This window comes from Saccopteryx leptura, chromosome 5 (genome assembly GCF_036850995.1).
Source record: "Saccopteryx leptura isolate mSacLep1 chromosome 5, mSacLep1_pri_phased_curated, whole genome shotgun sequence".
In the NCBI taxonomy this organism is placed as follows: Eukaryota; Metazoa; Chordata; class Mammalia; order Chiroptera; family Emballonuridae; genus Saccopteryx; species Saccopteryx leptura.
Window position 1 is genome coordinate 97020452 of NC_089507.1, and position 24540 is coordinate 97044991.

Below are 24540 nucleotides of genomic sequence, written 5' to 3' on the forward strand. Positions count from 1 at the left end.
TAATGCTGCTGTGAACATGGGGGTGCATGTGCCTTGTGGACAAATGTTTTCGAGTTTTTTGGGTAGATACCCAGTAGACAGATTGCTGGGTGATACGGTAGGTAACTATTCTTAATATTTTGAGGCACCTCCATACTATTTTTCACAATGTCTGTACCAATTTACATTCCCACTAATAGTGAATGAGGGTTCCTTTATCTCCACAGCCTTTCTAACACTTGTTAATACCTGTCTTGTTGATAATAGCCGATCTCTCAGGTATGAGGTGGTATCTCATTGTAGTTTTGATTTGCATTTCCCTAATAGCTAGTGAAAAGGAGGATTTTTTCATATACCGGTTTGCTGTTTGTGTATCTTCATGGGAAGAGCACACTTTTCTTAAAACCAAACACGAGAGCCTAATTCTCATGGGAACAGAGGAGTGGCTGATCTTGAGTACGTGTTCAGCTTCAACACTCATCTCTGACAATCTGAGTGTGGCTTCTCTAGGCAGCCCTCCCCGGATCTTCTAGTTCAGGGGTCCCCAAACTACGGCCTGCGGGCCACATGCGGCCCCCTGAGGCCATTTATCCGGCCCTTTCCCCCCGCTGCACTTCCAGAAGGGGCACCTCTTTCATTGGTGGTCAGTGAGAGGAGCATAGTTCCCATTGAAATACTGGTCAGTAGGTTGATTTAAATTTACTTGTTCTTTATTTTAAATATTGTATTTGTTCCCGTTTTGGTTTTTTTACTTTAAAATAAGATCTGTGCAGTGTGCATAGGGATTTGTTCATAGTTTTTTTTATAGTCTGGCCCTCCAATGGTCTGAGGGACAGTGAACTGGCCCCCTGTTTAAAAAGTTTGGGGACCCCTGTTCTAGTTCCTCTCAGTCCTGTGGGTCTCTCTCTGTCTTGGAGAACGCTCACCAGCCAGGTCACTGTACTACCTACCCTCCCCCTCCCCAGGGCTGGGCTGAACTGTGCTGTGGGCATTTCCACTGCAGGGAGCAAGTTGGTCCTTCTCTCAGGGGTTCAGCCTCCTCGTTTAGGTGGACTCTTGCTTTCCTGGGTGATTTTTCTGACTCCTAACCTGATTCTTTGCTGAGTATTAAAGTTGAAACTCAAATGTACAGTTCTTAGGGCTTTGCTGTTCATGTTGGTATTGTCCTGAAAAGCTTCATGTGGATTGTTTTTTTAGTGGACCGTTGCTTAAACAGGCAGTATTTCTTAAAATTATGTGACCACATATTTCATGTTAACTTGATGTAGAACATACTTTGGAAAACTTTATCTCTGCATATTTTAATTTCCAGGAACTTAGCACAAGTTCCTTAATGATGTATGTAAGAAATCTTATTTCTTTCATGATGTAATTCAATAAACTGTTTAATTCATTTGGATTTCTGTGTGTTGGGTTCTCATAAGGCAAGATGCAGTTGACAGGTTTCAACATTACTGGCCTAGGTGTTTTGTTTTTTTTAAAGATTTTATTTATTGATGTTATAAAGAGAGGAGGTAGGGGGAGGGAGAAGTATCAACTCATAGTTGTGTCATTTTAGTTGTTCATTGCTTGCTTGTCATATGTGCTTTGACCTGGCAAGCCCAGGGTTTCAAACTGGTGGCCTTAGCATTCTAGGTTGGCGCTCTGTCCACTGTGCCACCACAGGTCAGGTTCTGGCCTAGTTTTATAATTATACTGCTCACTAAAATTAGGGGATATTTTATCGCTTCATATTTATATATTTTGAAATATCCCCCAATTTTTTGTGAGCATTATAGTTTCTCTAGGAGCTGGGCGAGAGGTGATTTTTGCCTTCATTTTCACTGTTCTCTCTGTACTTTTACATGGATTTTATGGGTTTTTTTGAAAAGTAGGGTTTGAGACTTAACACTTTGGTTTAAGATGAAAATCTGTTGTTAAGCAGGTCCCTTGGAAATCCGCACTACGTCGTTTTTGCTGGACAGAGATGGAAGCTCCTTAAGCTCTGTTTAGGCTTTCATGGTAGATTGTTAGAAAGCACAAACATGTCTCATTCTTTTTTGATGTGTTACATTTATTTTTATTTTGTATTGTGATATCTCTTTATTATAATGGGAATTTTACCATAATAGGATTTACTTGTGTAACTGTGGCTATTATTATTTGACTAGCTGTTTAGTGGCCCAAGAATTACCAGTTTATATGAAAAGTAACTTTAGATACTTTATATAACTGTTTCAGTAATAGGAATGAGAAATTGTAACATGTACTGTTCTTGGAGATAATAGAAATGTTTAATTGGGAAATGTTGGAATGTCATAGATTCCTGGAGTTCTTTAGTTGTTGGTAGCTAATTTCTCATATGTTTCTGTCTTTATCTTTAAGAGCTGGGACTGAAATCTAGTGGTTTCATCTGAAATAAGCCAAACCCTCATATAGTCATTGCTTTCACTTGATACCATTGTTCAGTATGTTGCCGACTATTTGAAGGAGTGTAGTCAGGTAGCCTTTCTGCCCTGTTGCTGCATGTTGGTGCACAGTCTTTTGGGGTGGTACTCCATGCACAGGTCATTCCAGGACTGTTGCCCTGCGGGCTGTGGATGCATGGCATTTCTACAAGAACCTCTTAATGTCATAAAATTTATTTTTAGGTTATATACAGTTACAGTCCTTTGAAAGGAGAAATGCCCGTTAAGATTGTTTTCTAATTGGAGGACCCAGATTCCTGCCTCTCGGAACCACCACCTTCACTGTGGAGCTTGGTAGAGTGTCCCCCTTACCCCTTCTTTTAGTTCAGTTTTGTGTTATCTGAATCACTATAAAAGAGTGACAGACAGTTGAGGCTGTCACTGGGTCATTAAGCTTCCCCTACGAGTGGCTGATGACTCTAGTTTATACCCAACCAATGATATTTACAAGTGTGAACAAACTCTGGCATTAAGAAAAATCTGAAATTAGCTCAACGTGGGTAAAATATTTGAGAATGCTAAGTTATTTCTCTTTTCTTCAGTTCTTTCCACATGCTTGTAATTTTATATCATTCCCATATGAACTTCAGCACTTTTTTTTTTTCCCTGTGAGAGGAGCCAGAGAGACAGACTCCTGAATGTGCCCGACTGAGATCCACCCAGCCCACTAGGGGGCAATGCTCTGACCATCTGGGGCATTTCTCAGTTGCTCAGCAACCAAGCTGTTCTTATTGCCTGAGGAGGATCCATCCTCAGCACCCAGGGCCAATTTGCTCCAATTGAGCTATGGCTGCTGAAGGAGGGAGAGAGAGAGAGAAAGAGAAAGAGGGAGAGAGGTGGAGAATCAGATGGGCACTTCTGTGTGCCCTGACCGGGAATTGAACCCAGGACATCCATCCACACACTGGGCTGACGGTCTACCACTGAGCCAACCCACCAGGGCAGTACTTTCTTCTGAAGAAAACAAAACTCATCTAACAAGACAACAGTTTAAAAAATCAGTTAAAATTTAAATAGTTGCTTTAAAATGATAACATTTTCATATGCTTTTATTGCCAAATAGCCAGGAGATATATTTAATACTAAATAATAAAGTTTAGATCATGTATTTTGAATTTTGTGTTGTGCTAATTAAGTCTTTTGTATGCTTTTAAAGAAAAAAAATGTATTTTGACAGCATGATATTTATAGGCAGGTGGTGGTTGATTTTTCACTGTATTGAGTTCTGTGCTTGGTCAGTGAGTCAGGTTGTGTATGGGCACACCGCCTCAAGAGGTTTTGTACTTAGTACTAAATATTACCCCTGGGTATTTAGCAATTAAAGCATATGAAAATGTTATAACTTTAAAGCAATCTTTATAGTTTCTTACTGACTTTTAAGATTTTTGGTAGACTGCACTGTGTTTGTAAATCCATTACTCTTGGTCATCATTTTTAAGCCCATGCTTGTGGTTAGGAGTACGGTATTGTAGTATGAGGTTTCTTGCAGGCCCTGGAGGACGGCTTCAGAAGTGCCCCAGGGGTGGAAATTACTGCCTGAGAAAGAAAATGACCTGTAGGAATGCAGGCCTCAAAACTATACAGAACCTAAAGTCCGTCCAGTTTCCTGTCCCCTTACCCATATACCTGGAAGTCTGGTTTTATCTTCTTTTTAATTGGGATCATTTTATTTGAGAAAGTTTAGAGGCTTACATAGTTTTTGGCATTGGTTGGTATCTAAGGTTATAAAACCAAGGACTTAGGTTGATAGTGCAAACCCCAGTGTGGCCCCCTTTCAGGTTTTCCCAGCTTCATGAGTATAAACGCACCACCCAGGTTCTTAGAGGAATGGCAGCGGTGCTGGCAGAAATGTGACTAACTGAGGTGGTTGTGGTAAGGAAGTTCGCTCTGGATTAATTAATGGACATTTGTCTTGTCATCATGGAGATGAGTAAGGAGACATAGTGTACAGCTTCATCTGCTGGACTGTGCATTTGCACCTCACATACGTGGACACAGTGGTGATTTTCTGTAAATGAGATCACTTTGTGGGTCTCATTGTTTTTCACTGAGAGAGGGCTGAGGTCCTTCTGGTCTCTCCCTTGGAGCCGCCTCATTCCCTCCATGTCTGCTTCAGGGAGCCTGTGGTTTAGACTACAGTAATTTACTTAATCCTCTGATGATGCTTTTAATTTTTCTATTGATTTGAGAGAGAGGAAAGGGGGGAGGAAGACAGAATGAGAAGTATCAACTTATTTTACTTAGTTCCATTTAGTGTGCACTCATTGATTGCTTCTCATATGTGTCCTGACGGGGGGGTTGAATCCGTGACTTCTGGCATGCTGACTTGACCCTTAATCCACCGAGCCACCTGGTCAGCCTCCCCCCCTTTCCCTGATGATACTTTTAAAAGTTGTTTCCAACTCAGAGTATAACTTATAAAATATAAGGAAGTTTAATACTTCATTTATTCTTTGAAACTTTCTCATTTAAGAAGGGCTGATCAGAACCTCATAAAATAAGTACTTTAGGAAAATCAATGCAATTAAATTACTCCTCAGCTTTATTGGGAGCTATCAGGTTGCTTTTCTGTCATTGACATGAGCTAGAAAAGAACTGTCAGGTTATTAACAGACTAAAACCTTGCTAACTGTATTGTTCCAGACTCATGAAGATAAACATGAGCTGTGTCTGGACCAGGTTCCATGTGTTGGCAGAAACCACTGAGCTGCGCTGTGCAGTGAGCAGAGTGGGGAAGGAAGCAGCTGCCAGAGGTGAAGCTTCTCTTTGGAAGGATGGGGTGCTCTTAGTCTGTGTGCTCAGGGCCGGCACTCTCAGAGCCTGAGCGGGCTTGTATCACCTGGTCGGCGTCTGTGCTTGCTCCTACTCAGCCACGCGTGGGTGCGGCAGGGTTCTGACTGACACCATGCGGGGCCCCTTGAAAGTCAGTCCTCAGATGACCAACATGTAAAATGTGTGAACCACAGGAGCTAGAAAAACACTATACAGCCACTACTCGGGCACTTCTCCTAAATGAATAAAACACAGTGTTGAAGGGCTGTGATAATAATTAATTCTGAACTTTTTAAAGTGAAATTTGATTTTCCTTTACCTTCCCAGCTTACCTGTGGAACCCAAGAATGCTTCCCGGGCCACATGACTCTGCCCCTTTTAGTCTCTTTCAGTGAGCAAGTCCTATAACTTGATTTGTGAAACAGTTGTTTCTGAGCAACTCTGTTACTGAGTAGCAGTCGCTTCTGTGTCACTGGGAGGTCAGTTACGCTGTTTTATACACGTATGTATGTGCTTTTATGGCATACATTTCACGCTCCATGTAGCCAGTGCCACTTCTGATGGGCATGTTCACACACATATACATATCTGTACGTACATCACAATTCGTGTAGCCCATGTCACTTCTGATGAGCACCCTTACACACGTATATACCTATCTGCATGCGTGTTGCATTCTTTGTAGCCTGTGCCTTTTCTTGTGGGCATGCTTACACACATATATATGTGTCATGTTTCATGTAGCCTGAGTAATTTCTGATGGATACGCTCACATACAGTTTTGGAGCACATTTGCACACAATCTTGGGCTGTACGGGTCCTTAGCCTCTGGAAGTGCAGTGTTAGGTGGTCATCCCATATTCGAGTCTGAGCAACACGTCAGGTTCAGTTCCTTCTGTTACCAGTGAAGGAAAGGTTCTCCTTTGAGGGGTCACTGAACACCCAAGGTTGGGTATGCGGCCTCATGAGACATCTCTCTTACCTTTTAAAGCAATAGTGACCTTCCTCAACTAACTATTCTGATGAATAGGGCTTGTCTGTATCACATTATCTTGAAAGCTGATACAAACATTTTTTCCTTTTGGAAGACTTAAAAAAAATGAAACCTTTGAAGTTCTTGCCTTCCTAGTTTTTATTTATTTGTTTACTTTTACTTTTAATTTCATTTTATTATTATTTTTATTTTTATTTAGAGAGCGGCCGGGAGAGAGAGACAGGAACATTGAACTGTTCCTATATGTGCCCTGACCGGGGATTGAACCAGCAACCTCTGCATTTCTGGATGATGTTTCAGCCAACCAAGCATCTGGCCAGGGCTTAATTTTTTTATAGAATGATTGATTTTTAGAGAGACAGGGAGAGGAAGGAAGGGAAAGGGAGGGGAGGGGGAAGGGAAGCATTCATTTGTTGTTCCACTCAGTTGTGTATTCATTGGTTGTTTCCCGTGTGTGTCCTGACTGGGGATAGAACCTGCAACCTTGTCGTTTCAGGATGATGCTCTAACTGACTGAGCTAACTGGCCAGGACCGCCTTCCCAGTTTTTATACACAGAGTCACTTTATGGTGATGTTAAAACATGGGCTGTTGTTAATTGATGAGCATGTAACAAGCAGTCATGGATTCAGAAAATATGGGATTAGAAAGTCAGGTGATTAAAACCAGAGAGAGATCATCTCTCACCTAATTTATTAAAATAAATTTTTAATAAATTATTAAATTTTTTTTTTATTGGTTGATTTTAGAGAGAGAGGAAGGCAAAGCAAGAGAGAGAGAGAGGAAGAGTCAGGAACATCGATCTGTTACTGTATGTGCCCTGACCAGGGATTGAACTGGCAACTTCCGTGTTTTGGGTTGATGCTCCAACCAGCTGAGTTATCTGGCTAGGGCCCTCACCTAATTTAAATGGAATGCACCCCCCTCATATTTCTGTAAAATTATTTAAGTCATTACAAATATTCAAAACTTACTTGTGGTGGACTGTTACATTGTTCAGTAAGAATGAAACAAGGACCAAGTTTCACAGAAAGGAAGTCTGAGTCTTTGATATTGCAAGCAGGAAGTCAGTGTTTGGATCTTACTCATTTTAACTTCTGTAGTAATTTTAAAGCAGGTTGCGTGGAACTGACTGGCATCTTTGAATAATCTGTGGGAAAAGTTTCTTAAATAGAATGTGAAGGAAGAGAATTTAGCCAAGTTAACTGAACGTGCTGTTGTGACACTCTTAAAGCTACTTTTGGAGCCTTTCTCTCTGGCCAGTGGTGAGGCTGGTAACTGTAGGGGCTTTTTTGAGAGAAGTATAGCAGCAGTTCCAGCCACTAGAAATAGACTGCATGCCCTCAAACTGCAGTGCAGTTCATCAAAGCTGTGACCGCTGCCATCTTCACTAGAATGGACGCATCACCAGGAGTGGTTCTTACTCCCTTGCTGTTGGGGATTCTCTCACACAAAGCAGGGCCTGGCACACAGTAGTGCTCACAAATCCTTGTCAAATGGACAGTTTGGTAGCTCAGTTCTGTCAGTAATTTAGAAAGGAAAGCTCTCCATTGTCCTGAAGAGGGAGGTGTGGAGAGGAGAGCAGCCAAGTGAGACTGTTGAATAGCTGGTACATGGTACGTGCCTTAACATCTTTTTTCAAAGGAACAGCAGAATTTTTTTAAAAATTTATTTATTTATTCATTTTTTAGAGATGAGAGAGAGAGAGAGAGAGAGAGAGAGAGAGAGAGAAAGAAAGAAAGAGAAAGAAAGAAAGAAAGAGAGAAAGAGAGAGAGAGAGAGAGAGAGAGAGAGAAAGAAAGAAAGAAAGAAAGAAAGAAAGAAAGAAAGGAAGGAAGGAAGAAAGGAAGAAAGGAAGAAAGGAAGAAAGGAAGGAAGAAAGGAAGGAAGAAAGAAAGGAAGAAAGAAAGGAAGAAAGAAAGAAAAAGAAAGGAAGAAAGAAAGAAAGGAAAGAAAGAAAGAAAGAAAGAAAGGGAGGAGGAGCAGGAAGCATCAACTCCCATATGTGCCTTAACCAGACAAGTGCAGGGTTTTGAACCGGTGAGCTCAGCGTTCCAGGGTGACGCTTTATCCACTGCACCACCACAGGTCAGGCGAACAGTAGAATTTTCAATCTTGAAAAATCATGTGTGATACAAGTTTGATTTCCTTTGAATGTTTTTTATCGTAGGGGATATGTTTTTTATCTGTTTTTTTCGGGGGGGTTAGCCATCATATGATATTTAGAAATATATTTATTTGGAGTTGAAGTTTCCTGTTCCTCTTTGAGACATCTGAGGTTGTACAGTACAGGCTGACACAAGTGACTTAAATTCTGCCAAATGCACATGAAAGGAAGGCCCAGGACACCATCCTCTCCAGGACCCTGCCGTTTCTCCTGAAGGCAGTGTCATCTGTTAGACACTTAGTTTCTAAAACAGTTTGGGAAGTGGTAATGACCTGGGAAGGACTGTAGTGACCCGATGGCTTTGTACACAGAGGCTGTGGTCATGACAGGGTCAAGTGGCATTTACCGGTGTGTGAGAGCTCTGCCTTAGTGATAGGGAGGGCTGTGGTCCATTTGTTACATCAGCCTGTGCTGCGCACACAGGTCTTGGACCTGTGTGTTTACATGAACACTGTAGCACACCTGAACAGGTGGGTGGCTGTCGAGAAGGTGACACTGGTTGCTTCTTGATAGCTTTTCACAGATGACTCTGTGGGCCTGAGACGCAGCCTGTGTTGTAGGGAAGGGTGCCCTGCCCTTTCTGTTCCCAGAGTGGAGTGCTGGCCCTCCGGTCTGGTCTGTTCCTCAGATGTAGCAGGATGACTGTATTTTGTAGGAAACTACACCTTACAGTAAGAAATGGGTGCCTGCAGTTGGTTTCTGACGTGGAGCCAGGAAAGCACCCTGCTTCAGCATTTCACGGGCCAGCGTTTTCCACATCATATATTTTTTTTCTTAGCCATGAAATTCTGGCAGATTGTTATGCAAAACAGTTTTGTGTCTCTGTGTGACTGGGAAGACAGCTGTTAGTCCTAATGAGGAGTGCTAGCATTACTGTCTTTCCGTTGATTGAGACCCTCGGAGGGAGCGGAATGTTCCAGATCAGGCAGTGGTGTGCGGTGAGGAGGTACCGCGCTGTCAGCTGGAAGCACATGCTCGGCTGCTCGCGGCGACAAGATAAATGAGTCTACTGGAGTCTGGCAGAGTCTGAGCTTTTCCAGCATGCGGCCGTGGCGCCCTGCTCCCCTTGGGACCCGAGTTGAGGGTGCCGTCAGACGACTGCCTTTGTGCCAGTTTTTCCCTTTGATGGCCCACAATACCTGTCAGGACTGTGATTTATTAAAAACCTAATGTCTTTCAGCATTTCATTAACATAGGGTTCGATGGTCTTTTGTGGAGACTTTTTCCATTAATTTAACAGAACGTTAACTGAAATTTAACTTGGCCCAAACTCCTAGAGACTAGAATCTGCAGAGCAGCCGGTATTGTGAGCTGCTCCCAGAGTTCTGCCAGCAGTTGGATTCTTTAAACCTTGCTATGACCTCTACATGGATGAGGAGCAACACCTTGTTTTAGTCAGGCCCTTGTGCTGTTTTTAAATAGGGAATTCAGATGGGTCACTGGGCCGATGCTCCAGGTTTCCCCCACTTTCCCCTTTGGCTGGTGTCACACAGGCGTCCCTGGGTGTAGCACATGGGGATGTGGGGGGGGGGGGATGACAGGCCTGATGCCAGGTGGGCAGAGGCAGAGAGTGCTCAGCCTAGGTGCACAGGGCGCTCCATAAGTAGTGGTCGCCCGGATGCTGGCACTGCTGGGTTGAGACCCACCTCGCAGGAGCTCAGTACGGATTTAACATGATGGAGCAGTTTTAGGTCTAAATCTGGTTTGAACCTGGTTTTTTTGAACTTGAGAAGTTTATCTCTTGTTTTAGACTCTAAGTGAAATGTAGTTTGAAATTGTGAGAAATAATAAGGTTGTACATGTATAATGTGTTATTTATTTGTATTTAATTTTTATACCTCTGAAAAAAATATGGCTCATTTATTCTGGGGGGCTGTCAGGGCTATAGTTGTCAGGAATGGTGAGATTATTTCCTCTACCCTTTCTTTAAAATATTTTCCTTATTGAGGTATAATTGACTAATAAAAATTGAGTATATTTAAGGTATACAATGTATCAATATACATATCTACTGAAGTGATCAGTCAAGCTAATTAGCATATTCATCACCTGGCATGGTTACCTTTTTCTGTGTCTGTGGTGAGAGTGCTTAAGATCCAATCTTCCAGCAGGTTTCAGATACATAGTACAATATGAACTACAGTCACCATCCTGTATTCTAGATGAGGTTCTGACTCTATGTCCTTTACTTGTAGCACTGTGACCTCTGCTGTGTTCACTGTGGGAGATAACGTTGTTTCAGGCAGTGATGACCGCACCGTGAAGGTTTGGGATTTAAAGAACATGAGGTCCCCCATTGCGACCATTCGTACGGACTCTGCCATCAACAGGTAAAGGAAGCTTCTCTTTGCTTAGATGTTTGCTTGACTTGAAAAGGTTGATTGTAGTGCAGTGCCTTGTCTATGTGACAAACACTGAGTATAGAATCAGATTAGTGTAGTGGGCCTTGAGAATCAGCATGAGGCAGTTATGGCATGGCCTAATGTCATAGCACTTCTGTTTCAGTGACGATGCTGTACATGTGGGTTACATATAAGTGACCTGGTCTCTGCATCCTAAAGCTGTCAATGCGTAATACTTGCATTCACTGTTGTGTTGTTACTGCAGTGGTCCCCAACCCCCAACTTACATTATTTCCGTTTTATTTATATTGAAGTCTGAACGATGTTTTATTTTTAAAAAATGACCAGATTTCCTCTGTTACATCCGCCTAAGACTCACTCTTGACGCTTGTCTCGGTCACGTGATACATTTGTCTGTCCCACCCTAAAGGCCGGTCTGTGAAAATATTTTCTGACATTAAACCGGTCCGTGGCCCAAAAAAGGTTGGGACCACTGCCCTACTGCATTGTAATCTGTAAACTCGGAAACTGGTGCTGTCACTGTTTTATACGGAACCTATTTTGTCTCTTACTTGCAGAATCAATGTATGTGTTGGCCAAAAAATCATTGCCCTCCCTCATGACAATCGACAAGTAAGATTGTTTGATATGTCCGGCGTGCGGCTGGCACGGCTCCCTCGCAGCAGTCGGCAGGTAACTGTGCTGGTGACACGCGTTCTGAGTCTCAGGCTTTGTAGGTTATCAGCAGCTGATGGAAACACTGTGAGCTGCACATGTGTTTTCAGTTTCCTAATAGCCCCCAGAATAATACTATTTGAACATGCCATCAACTTAAAAATATTAGCGAATTTATACTCTTTACCTTCCTACTAAATCTTTGGATGCTAGATTTTAATTGGAAGTACTTGATCTGTATTTAGAATTCCTAAAATTTAACATGGAAAATGTTTCCCAATGCCTGAATAGAGTATTAGTTTTTAAGTTTAACTTAAGTGAAATCCAGCCTTCACTTCCTCAGTGTAACCAGCCACATTCTGGAGCTCATTTGCACATGGGTTAGTGGCTGCCATACTGGAAAGCACAGTTTTAGATATTTGCATTTGCACTTACACAAATTGGAAATATTAAAGGATATGTATTTGTATGGTCAAGCAGGAGTGGTGGCTGTGGATTGTAGAAGCTCCTTAAGAAAGGACCCTCCACCCTCAGCCAGGAAATTCCTTTCCATGGCGTTTGCCAGGACAAACTTCATTGAAGATGTGACTTTTTTTGGGAGCCTAGGACTGCTTGCATTCAGCTCAAATGGTGCAGTATAAGGGCATTGGGTCCAATACTGAGGTGCTTGCACCACCTGTCACAGTCACCTGGGCTGCGGTACTAGCTCAGACCTGCTGACTTGATCTCCAAGGGGTGCCCAGGAACCTCTGTTCAGATTCATTCCCTGGGTGATTCCAAGTTTGAGGGAGAGTTCCAGAGTGAGTGACGTACTAGCTCCTTCCCTGGGGGAAATGGATGTAGGTGGAGTTAATAACAGCCCGCCTATATTCCCCCTTCAGTCTTTGTGCCTAAATGAGCCCCCCCATACAGCCACTTAATCGTATGTGAGATGAAAGGGTGACTCATGTAGTGTGGCTTCCAGCTCAGTCTGGACCTTGCTCCTGGATTAGACTCACGTTCATACATGCTGCCTGGTCTTTTCCCTCACCCAGTCAGTAGAACCTGATTTCAATGTCCAGTGAATGCCTTGAGTTTATCAGCTTTAGTTCTTTCCTGAGGCTTGATTTTTACTACCAACTAATGAGTGCTTGTTCATTCTCTCTTCTCAGGATCCTAACAAAAGTGTAGAAGATTGCTTTCCTAACCCTTTTCTCCTTTCCTGCTGTGCTTTCATTTTGTGGCCTGTCTCCTAAAATGTAGCTGGCAGTATTCATATGCGAATGCTTTCTACAGGGAACTTTTGTGCCATTCTTTTAAGGGTTTCTTTTACTTCCTTAACCCTTTGAGCTGTACGAACGTTCTTGTATTTCCTCGTGCCTCCTGACCACCCAGAGTACGATCGATTTATTTTAAAAATGTGTAAGGTAATGTTAAAAAAGGCAAGTGTATGTTCTTGTTGCCATAAATTGGTTATCAAACATGATTTTAAGCTAATAAAACTGTAACTGGAACTTACTTTATTTTTTGAAAAATACTCACTCCTGGGTGTCAGCAAGCATGAAAAAAACTCACTACTCAAAGGATTAAACTTCTGTTAGCTGTTCCCAATCCTGCCTCTTATACTTATTGTATGATATAGTAGTAGCCATGTCCTAGAGTGGTGTATGACTATTGTAAGGCATTGCTTGTGTCTCGCATGTGTACACCAGACGTCACACTATCAACTTTGCATAAGCTTTGCAGTAATTTATTCCAACATTCTGGTATTGAACTGGAATTCCTAAAGCTAGCAGGAATATACTTGAAAGACCACTTATTTTTCCTTTTTTTATTTTAAGGCAGCAAATGTTTTTCTATAGTTGCTTTAACCTGAACCAAGTTATTTGTTAAAATGATATTTGATTGAGTCTCATTGAATTTATTCCCAAATTTACCTAGCCTCATTTAGTCATTAAAACATTTCAAATTGATTTTCTTTCCCCTTTCTGACTGTAATCTCTTACTCATTTCTTGAAGAATCATAAGTGCTTTTGGTGTGTTTCTCACTAAATTCATGTTAAGCCTGACCTCAATCTTTCATCCTGGCTTTTCCATCAGCACTCATCCCTGGAAGCCCATTGCCGTACACAGTATTTTTGGCTCACTTTGGATCTTGTGTGTTAATTTTTTCCCCTCTCAATTCAGTTACTTTCAGTGGTGTAGTTGTTAATTTGGGGAAGGTTTTATACCTCTTATGCTTGAGGAATCATGCACTAATTCTGGTTTGTGTGATTGGTACTAGGGCCACAGAAGAATGGTGTGCTGCTCGGCGTGGAGCGAGGATCACCCCACATGCAATCTGTTCACCTGTGGGTTCGACAGGCAGGCCATAGGCTGGAACATCAACATCCCTGCATTATTACAAGAAAAATAAGGCGCTGGCATTCCTTCGTTTCGTAGTTTGCCATGGACCTGTGACTGGAGCAGGCCTTTCTCATACTGATTAGCCATTTTTGTGAGAGCTGGACCCTGAGAAGGGTGGTTTGTATGTGTCCTTTTCACACTGTACCCAGCTTGCATGAAGTGTACAGACTGTGGTTATGTTTTTTTTCTGTCGTGTCTGTGCTGGCATCCTCTGGTCAGTGGGAATGAGCCCCTCCCTGTAGCACGTGGCATTTGACAGATGACAGGAGGGCATCACACTTGTATGAATTCAATGTGAACCTGTGTACGTACTGTGAGCATAGGTCTGTGGCATTTCTGGAATAACCCTACCTATCTGCCTTGTCCTGGGGAGACTGCAGAGCTGCGTTTGCATTGGCGGAGGAATGGCAGAGTTGGGAAATGTGTTTACTTCTGTGTGAAGCTGTAGCGTGTACTGTCGTGTAATTCAGCTTCAGCTCTTACTCTGTTACTGGTCTGTGAAATTTACCTGGATCTTAGAAGTTAAAAAAGTAGGATCGAATGTTGGGTTTGCAACATTCATAGAGTTTCTTTTGAAAAGAAAACATTTCTCTTCTTTTTTATAGAAAATCATTTTAATATCCTGAGGTCTCATTAGCAAATTCTAAAATAAAATGATTCTAATCACCAATTTCAGATTGTAAGGAAAATTTAAAGCACTTTAGTTTATAGCTATGGTTATAAACAGTTTTTAGAAGTTTCAAATGACTTATCCATTGAATGTGACTTGACCTTTTTAAGAAGGCTGTGCTACCTGAAGACAAAACCTTATTTATTTTTTACACCTTTGGTTTGCATATTTCTGCATGGGTTCACTTCCTTGGTGGTATTTGAGAGCCAACAATGCAAATAAATGAGCACTACCTCAAAAATAAATGTTTGGAAAACTTGGTGTCTCACTGTGCCTAGCTAACCAAACACTTCAGCTGTTAGCTGGAATACTGACAAAATTCAGTTCAGAAGGCAAGAAAGACAATCAGCAAATATATCCTGAAGATGAAGGGCACATCCTTTAGCTTCCAGGGCGGCAGCCGCAGCCATCGTGCACAGGTGACAAGATGCTTCTGTCTCAGCTGCTGGGACACCTCTCAGTGCCAACCCTCCCACTGCCAGAGTGGGCCCGTCACTCTTGCCTTCTTAGCAGTTACTGTTTCTGATGTCTGTGAGTTTGTGTTATTGTTGAGTTACAGTTTTGATAGAGACATCTCATTGTACTGCTCCTTATATATATATTCTTTTTTTTATTCCAAAAAGATTTATTTCCAGGAAAGTCACATTTTCTGCAATACTACACATTAACATTTCAGACTATATTAAAAGTTTACCCTAATTTTGTAAAACCATGTCTTTTGAGTTTTAAGAGGATACAAACTATACATATTTAAAATATTTATTAAAATATACATTTTCTTGTCCGTGTTATTTACAAAAAAAATTGTTCAGATCTTTGTAACAATAAATTATGTTACAAAAATTTTAACAGAGAACAGTTGCATTTTAAATATATTTTCTGAAATAAAGAACTCATATTCCTTAGGAAAGATATAGGATACTTAATTACCTAGATTTCAACAAAATATTCTTAACATAAATGGGTTATAATCTTTACCACAGAGACACCAAATCTGCATCTAATCAGGAGTCAAGGAAATCAGCTCTCGTTTAGAAAACAACCATTTGCTACAGCATTTCTTTTTATATACAACAGCGGCCTCTGCTGGAGAAAAGTATGCTTGTATTACAAAGGATTAGTTCAAACCTATGGAACTGGAAGAACTCAGATTCATTTCCCGCTTTACCAGAAAACTAAGTTAAAATAATTTTCAAGGTCTTACAGCTGCGCGAGCCTATCAAGTATATCCTTCTTGATTTTTGGATAATCTAGATGTGCTTGTAGAGCCTGGTGACATGTCAATTGCATTCACATATCCTTTTGCTTTTAGGTAATTAAATGCCAGTTTGTACCCCACTGCTGGATTTTCCTGACTGCCATGTATCCATGCCCTCTCATAGTTTAAGGCAGTATCTGTATATGCTTGTTCTTTTTCCATAATGTAGTCCATATATTTATAAGCTTTGCAGCAAGACCTATTATGTTCCATCTGAACCGTTTTAGCAGTTCTTCTGCCGTGTCATATTTGGCTGATTGAATATAAATATCAGCAAGTAGCAGCCAACTCCTCTCAAAGGCCTCAGCATCAATAGGGTTCCAGTTCATTTTTGCAATCCGCTTCAGCTGGTTTCTGGGTCTTGGAGTCTGTTTCAAGATCATATAAGCTGTTGCCATCCCCAGAAGTGCTGGAATATGATCCTTCTCAGAGGTTGCTATTTTGGTGAAGGTATTCGATGCTTGCTCAACATTCGATTTCTGTTTGGTAGACATGAGGCAATAGTTTCCCAGTATGCGAAGCTGCACATGACCCTCAACAGTCTGAGGTTTTAGTTCTCTAAGGAATTTTTTTGCAGTTCTCATGCTGATTGCACAGACTCTTGCTTCTCAGTTGAATTACCTACGTCTCCATCCAGATTTTCAAATACTTCACCTCCAACAGTTTCATTATCTGGATTCAAACAGATTTCTGTCATATTATAAAGGGCATCCTGGCCCCATTCACTGTCTTTCCGAGCTTTATTAAAATGTCGAAGGGCATCATTTGGTTCTCCCGTATACCAAAGATACAGTCCTTTGCAATATTGATATCCTGGCTCCAGTTTTGCTCTGAAGTTATGTTTCTTAGCCAATAAGAAAAATCTTGGAACATCCTCAAGTTTTCCACATCTTCTTAGGAAATCACTTAAATGAGATAATGTCATATAATTATCTGGTTTGCGTTCTAAAAGCTGTTGTAAATGAAACGCTGCTTGTTCATATTCTTCCTGAACATGATACCTGCTACCATCGTGGTGGCAGCTTCATTGTCCTGGTCAGTCTGGAGAAGTAGAGTACAGTGACGCAGGAAGGTGTCGAGGTCATCACGTGCCAGGTACAATCGTGCCAGCTCCAGTATTATCTGTTTCACAATGAACAAGCACTTCTCTATAAAACTTAATTGCTTTTTCATAGTCTCTCTGAGCAACAGAATGTTTTGCCATCTCTGTACAAATTTCTGCTGCTGTTTTTGTGCAGGAACTGCATCTGGTTGTTCCATCTGAACACGTTTTTGTACCCGAGCTTGTAATTCTCGAGCCTGTTGTAATGAAGTGACTGGATCACCAGGTCTTTCCATTTTACTATGAACTTCTGCTAGAAGAACTTGAGAACGTCCATCTTCCATTAGAGGTGACAGTTCACTTACAGGTTCATGAGCCAGCACATGTTGAGAACTTTTTCTGCTTTGTCATAGCATTTCATTTTTCATAAAAGCTCAGCCAGGTCATAGCAAAGGTAATTTGTCCACTTTTCAGTGCGGCTTCATAGTAAATGATTGCCTTGGAATAGTTCTGAGTTTTCACAAGTGCTTTCCCAGTTTTGCTTGCCAGTGTTTCATCTTTTGGATTTTGATTTAATGCTTGCTCATATGCTACTATAGCTTGAATATTCATAAATGCATCTCCAAGGAGAAGATGAGAACACGTACTGGGCATTCTTTCAGCAATTTCTCTCTAACAAGTGATATATAACATTTTCTCTTTTCTATGATTCAGGTATATATCTGCCATTTTTTCTTTGGCCTCTATGAAATAAGGCTGTTCGGATGTAACATTCCGAAGCATGTTTCGAGCCTGCTCAGTAGCTCCTTGGAGATAGAGCGAGGTCTGCATTAGCAATAGTAACATGCAATTCTTCAAATGTCCCAGAAAATTCATGGATGGCATCTTGTAACACTTCTGCTGCCTCATGCTGTTCTCCATTTAAGCGGTGAACTTCAGCCAACTCAAGAAAGATTGATAAACGATGGCTTGCATCGGCTTCAGTGTTTTGAATTTTGATTTCGAGGAAGTTCCAGTTTTTCTCATTCCTGGTAAACTCATTGCCATGTGCAGAGTTTTAATTGTTTCTGTTTCTCCCATTTTCTTTTGTGACTGAGCTTTTATCAAATGATACACAGGATCTTCTCTTAGCTTAAAATGATAGCTCAAAGTTCAGGAGACGGAGAACACAATTTAAATTTTTCCTGAGACAAACCTGAGCCATCAGGAGATAAGCATCTGCATAAGAAGAATTATGCTCTAGGCAATGTTGCAGGATATTATAAACTGCTTCAGTATTACCTGACAAATATTTCACTGTTGCTCTTAGGAAGAGAGCTTGCGAGAGACCTAGTGAAGTTCTTACTATAGTCTCCAGGACTGTGGTACGATGTCTGAGAAATGGAGAAAGAGGTTTCCCAGGACTTGCAGGCTGCATTGAACAGAAATTCAGATATTCTATAATAATTTCTAGCAAGAAATTAGGACTTAACTTTTCAAAATGCTCTATTCCAACAGGTAAATCTTGTAATTGTGAAAAATGAATGTCCAGGACATCATTTAACAAGTTAATAATTTCTTCTTGTTTATTTTTCTTCATAGCAAGAACTGCATGTAAATAGGTTAGTTCCGCATATTTTCCAAAAGACTGCTGAACTTCACTAAGGGATTCTAGCTGATGACCTGCATCCTGTAGCTGCCCTTCTATTAACTGACATTGGATAAATCCAATCAAAGGAGTGATGTTAGTTTCTTCAAGATTTAAGGCAATATTATACCACTTCTTTGCATCTTTAACTTTTTCTTGTAAAAGCATTTGGTATCCAAGTTCTGTAGCATATTCTGATTGCTGAGGAGTTAAACTGAAAGCTCTTTCTAGTAAAGTTTGAATTTTCTGAAGGATGAGTTGATTACGTCCACAAGTTCTGCTGAAAGCTCTTGTGATCTTACAAAAGAAGTTGAGCATTCTGTGATTCCATGGCATCCAGTGCATTTGCTAAGTTTTCCAGAGTGGCTGCAGCCTTCTCTGTGTCCCCTTCCCGGCACAAATAGTGAGGAACCAGCATTCTTAGTGCTTCCACATTCGGTTTATCTTGAAGCATTAACCTCTGTGCAATCTCAGTCGTCTGGTCCCAATCTTGCAAGGCTAGTTGTAGTTTCATTTTCTGTACAAAAGCAGGAAGGAAACTTGGCAAGGTCACAATTATCTGGTTTACTGTCTCCAGAGCACCTAAATAATTCTGGCGCATCTCAAGGCATTGTGCCTTACCCAGCAAAGCAAAAATATCATTTCCATTTTCTAATCCCTCTTCAAAAGATCTCAGTGCTTTTTTTGTATAAGATTCTTTTCCTCTTGTATTATAATATCAAGCCATGCTCTTAAAACCTGTCCCACCTTACTACCATTTGACATTTTGATCATTCTGTCAATGTACTCTCTCGCCTTAGCGTGATAGCCAATGTGCCATAAGAATAAGCCTGCGTGGTACAAAGCTTTCGTTTCTGCTGCTTTACGCAACTCCTTCACTTTGGCATCCGATTCCAGAATAGCTTCTTTATCTGATTAGAGCTCATTTTATGGGCATGTATCAGTGCAAGCAGAGAACAAAGTGAAATGTCTGGTTTATTTTTTTATTTTGTATTTTTTGTATTTTTCTGAAGCTGGAAATGGGGAGGCAGTCAGACAGACTCCTGCATCGCCCGACCGGGATCCACCCGGCATGCCCACCAGGGGGCAATGCTCCGCTCATCTGGGGCGCTGCCCCGTTGCCACCAGAGCCATTCTAGCGCCTGAGGCAGAGGCCATGGAGCCATCCTCAGCGCCCGGGCCATCTTTGCTCCAGTGGAGCCTCGGCTGCGGGAGGGGAAGAGAGAGACAGAGAGGAAGGAGAGGTGGAGGGGTAGAGAAGCAGATGGGCGCTTCTTCTGTGTGCCCTGGCTGGGAATTGAACGCGGGACTCCTGCACGCCAGGCTGACGCTCCACCACTGAGCCAACCGGCCAGGGCCTGGTTTATTTTTTATAGCCTCAAATTCTTGAAGTGTATCTTGAGTTTTACCTTCCATTAATATACCACAGGTCTGGTAAAACCTGAAGACTGGGTCACTACTGTACCTCTTCATTCCTTTACTGGCAATGAGTGACACATGATGGAAATACCTCTCCTGACAATATTAATCAAAGTAAGGGTTGGCGGGGTCAGTCTCTGCTGTCCACGAGGGTGTTTCTGCTGGGACTGCAGGCTTCAACGGCTGTGGTGGACCCAGGCAGGTATACCTTCTACCTTGGCAGCAGTGGGAGTGGTCAGGATCACGGTGTGTGGACTCATCCATGTGGAAGTCAGTCCTTGGGTGGTGTACTTCTTTACCTAGACGGAGTCCCCAGGCTAGAAGGGATGTACCAGATTTCCTGGCATTGATGGAAGCGTCTTTCAGTCTTTTGGACAGCCTGCTGAGTAGTCTGTAGACCCTGTAAGTACTTCAGCCCCTGCGAGTCCATGGCTCCCCGCGCTGGGCCGCGGGCCTCTGGACTGTGTTTGCCTGCTCCTTGTATTTTTAATCCTTTGTCCACTTGGAGACTGGCCCCTTGGAGAGGCACAAGAGGGTAATGTTGAAAATGACCATGGGTGACCCCATTCCTTGTGTCTCCTGTTTTGTAGCAACACAGGCTGCATTGCCGTTTGGTGCAATGCAGCGTGACTATGCAGGCTACCCTTGGGTGGAGGGCCCAAGGCTCAGGTCCTGCTGTAGCTAATCTTCGAAACTTCAGCCCTGACTCATTGGTGATTCTGAAATGATTTAGAGTTTGGAAGGGAAGAGGGACCAGGAAAATCCATTAATTACAGTATAGAGTTGAGATTGCTAACTAAGGGACAAATGTTTTAGAGTGACTATTTTCAAAGCTCAGTAATGGGTTGTATTTTTAGAGTGTAACATTTGCCCTGAGCGCACTGTTTGAGAACAAAGTCTGCTTGTCACTGTGGGCCTGAGTGTCAGGTTCTGGCCCTGTTCTCCTGAGTGGTCTTACAGTCTGATGGCCGTGCCCTCTGTGCTGCACCACAGCCCCAAAGGCATGAGCAGGATGAGTTCTTAATAAGCCGCATAACCATACTCTTGTGTTTCTCTTGTGTTTTAATTTGAACATTTGAGTGTCTTAGAATCATCATTAGGAACATTGAAAAATGTATACAGATAGCTAAATCAAACTAAAGAACCAAATCTCTGCCAGATTAAAAAATTTGAAGCTTTTAAATATATATTTGTGATGTCCACTTAATTGTGTGTAGACCAGCACCCTTCATGGCTGGCAGCTGCTCACCTTACTAAGTGGAGGGGCTCGCCTCACTCCTCTCCTTGAGGGCGCAAGGCTTCATGGTGCTGGAGCGGATTCCCAGGAGCAGGGCATGCTCCTGCTAGCTGCTGCATGTTCTGATGGGATACCTCCAGCTGCTCTGGTCATAGTGCTGGTGATTTCAGGGGTCATGAAGGAGAGTGGGGTTAGTGTGTGTGAGCTTGAATGTGCGTGTGTGCAAATTTGCATGCATGTATGTGTGTGGCTAAAATTGTCATTTGATTAGCCACAATGATCTCATCTGAAATAGTATTTTGAAATGGGAGTTGTTTTGATTTATATGCTGACATGTCCAGAATTTCACTTAATAATGGAAGGAATTGAAAAATTCCTTCCATTATTTTTCAGTCTGGTTACTGAAAAATGTGTCTTAATAGAGAATTTCATATGAGATACATTGTTGGACAAAGCAACACTTTTTTCAACCACTGCACATCCATTTCTATAGAGTCAAAGATTCTGTACATATTTTGCAATCTGAAGAATCCTATGTAAAATTATTTGTTGCTTAAATCTGTGAAAAACATGTTTCTTTTGGAGAAAGTATGCATTTGTAAGTGGTGTGTAGAAAAGCAAGTGTTTTTATTGTATTAATGTAATTGTTTTCAAGTGTTCAGTGTCTTCATTGCAATATGAAATTCATTAAAAAGTCCATAATTGCCATTATAAAATTTTGTTAGGAGTCTCTTTTTTTTGTTAGTATTATCTTTTTTGTTTCGTGTTGGTGCAACTTGGTTGATAATTACAGAACACCACAATGATGTAGGAATTGAACAAGTTTCTAACTGTAGTATTGCCCACTTCAAAAATTTTTTATTTTGACCAGAAAGATCAATTATGTTATACCTGTTAGGCTACTACTAAGTGCTACATAATTATGCTTCTCCATTCCTGCATCCCCAGCCCAAAAATTTCTGAAGGGAGTAAAGTTGATATAATTCAAGCATTTTCCTTCCTTCCTTCCTTCCTTCCTTCCTTCCTTCCTTCCTTCCTTCCTTCCTTCCTTCCTTCCTTCCTTCCTTCCTTCCTTCCTTCCTTCCTTGAGAGAGAAAGAGAGAGAGAGAGAGAAAGGGTAGGAGCAGGAAGCATCAACTCCCATATGTGCCTTGAACAGGCAAGCCAGGGTTTTGAACCGGCAACCTCAGTGTTTCCAGGTTGACGCTTTATCCACTGCGCCACCACAGGTCAGGCTCAAGCATTTTTCAAAGTTCCTCAAAGTCTCATAAGATGCTTGTCTGGTTCTTATCATAGACAGGCTAGCTTGTTTGAAAGTTTTAAAAATTGCGCTTGTAGAAAGTTGACCGCATGTTCTGTGGGAAAGTGCAAACCAGGATCTGCAGTTGCTGCCTGCTCTCCCTCCTGTCCTTACCCACGTGAGTCAAATGTGCTGGTTGCAGGAACCGCAGGAGGTGGTAACACTGCGGAGTCCCCTGCCTGCCAGTGGCCCTTTATTGAGATGGGAGGCTCTGCCCTCATTGCACAGGCATTGGGGTACATTCAGTCCCCAAAGGACTGAAATTCTCCACTACTTACTTAACTCTCTACCTTACTCTTCAGAAATGTGATGATTGTTGAAATTTCATAGTTACACTTTAAGTTACATTTAAAGTTTACCTATTATAAAGAATCAAGAAGGCAAGACTAGTATTGCTGTAATATCATCAACATGCCACTTTCTAGTGTCTCCTCACTGTCCATAGATTTTGTTTTCCTTTAAGAAATTAGAAGTTAAATTACTTCAAAAATTGGTAACACCTGCCCTGGCCAGTTGGCTCAGCGGTAGAGCGTCGGCCTAGCGTCCGGAGGACCCGGGTTTGATTCCCGGCCAGGGCACACAGGAGAAGCGCCCATTTGCTTCTCCACCCCTCCGCCGCGCTTTCCTCTCTGTCTCTCTCTTCCCCTCCCGCAGCCAAGGCTCCATTGGAGCAAAGATGGCCCGGGCGCTGGGGATGGCTCTGTGGCCTCTGCCTCAGGCGCTAGAGTGGCTCTGGTCGCAACATGGTGACGCCCAGGATGGGCAGAGCATCGCCCCTGGTGGGCGTGCCGGGTGGATCCCGGTCGGGCGCATGCGGGAGTCTGTCTGACTGTCTCTCCTGTTTCCAGCTTCAGAAAAATGAAAGAAAGAAAAAAAAAAATTGGTAACACCTCAGTTATTATATGCAACTAGATAGTCCATATTTTGGAGAGAAGAAGCTAAAAATGAAATAAGATAAAAGTATGTAATTTAAAAATTCTAATTAAACGTCATTAAGCAGCTTCTGGTTAACAATAGAAGAAACATCTTTGGGCCCTGGCCGGTTTGCTCAGTGGTGGAGCATCGGCCTGGCATGCGGGAGTCCTGGGTTCGATTCTCGGCCAGGGCACACAGGAGAAGCGCCCATCTGCTTCTCCACCCCTTCCCCTCTCCTTCCTCTCTGTCTTTCTCTTCCCCTCCCGCAGCTGGGGCTCCACTGGAGCAAAGTTTGCCTGGGCACTGAGGATGGCTCTGTGGCTTCTGCCTCGGGCGCTAGAATGGCTCTGCTTGCGGCAGAGCGACGCCCCAAGATGGGCAGAGCATCGCCCCCTGGTGGGCATGCCGGGTGGATCCCGGTTGGGCGCATGCGGGAGTCTGTCTGACTGCCTCCCCATTCCGGCTTCGGAAAAATACAAAAAAAAAAAAAAAAAAGAAACATCTTTGGAACTCTTGTCTGTGATTGACAAGTGATGTCCATTTGATTTGTGGGCTAGGGTTGAGAGCAACAGGGGAGCTACCTTAGTTAGGTCCAGGAGGCATCTCTAAAGAGATGAGGTTTAATCCAAACTGAAAGGTTGGCAGGAGTGTCAGGAATTGAAGGCATACAAGAGGAGCAAGTGAATGCCACACAAAGTGTGGTGGTGTACAGAGCGGGGGAGGACATTGGGTGAGGTGGGTGAGGGTGGGGCCCTGAGTCATGCGGCAGCCTTGAGGAGAGCAGGTTGCCCCCATAGGCGCTCACCAACTTGGGATGCCCAGAGGGGTCACGAGGAGTCATGCAGATGGATCATGTCATCGTAGGGTGTGCTGGTGGCAGCATGGTGGAGGAAGAGCATGGTCTTAAGGTTTGACTTGAAAGGAGACCACGCAGTTCTGCTGGAATTTGGGCCCGTTTATTCTACAACTCGGGTAGTATAGAAATTGCCGTCACTGGAAGTGCACAGCTTTGACCTCAGACACTCCTTGGCACCTAAAGGATGTTTCAAGCACAACTAAGAATGTATGAGAAGGATTAAAAAAAAACCCAAAAATGGCAATTGGATGTGGTAGGAAATGTTAATCACTAATTAGAAACATTTGGGTTTAAGTTACCATAGCTAAATTTGTTTACTTCCTGACTGCTGGGCATTTTGTCACCACCATGACACACACACTCTGAGTGCCATGCCTGCCCCTCAAGTGGGTTCTGAGTTAGTGGTTACCATATTTCCCCATGTATAAGATGCACCTTTTCCCAGCAAATTTGGGG

The 24540-nt window shown here is 42.4% G+C and overlaps 2 protein-coding genes and 1 pseudogene across 5 annotated transcripts in view; 1 reads left to right on the forward strand and 2 right to left on the reverse strand.

Annotated features, from left to right (window-relative positions):
* WDR37 (WD repeat domain 37) overlaps positions 1–14999 on the forward strand; it is a 71451-nt gene extending 56452 nt beyond the window's left edge. For all 4 annotated transcript variants that reach the window (XM_066386755.1, XM_066386757.1, XM_066386754.1 and 1 more), the window contains exons 12-14: positions 10554–10688; positions 11279–11393; positions 13639–14999. In XM_066386755.1, the coding sequence (XP_066242852.1) occupies positions 10554–10688; positions 11279–11393; positions 13639–13770 (382 nt within the window). In that variant the 3' untranslated portion in view covers positions 13771–14999. The remainder of the gene's footprint in view (positions 1–10553; positions 10689–11278; positions 11394–13638) is intronic.
* Positions 1–24540, reverse strand: part of LARP4B (La ribonucleoprotein 4B) — a 400705-nt gene that overhangs the window by 313050 nt on the left and 63115 nt on the right. The window lies entirely within an intron of this gene.
* Positions 15048–20206, reverse strand: LOC136406526 (tetratricopeptide repeat protein 21B pseudogene; annotated as a pseudogene).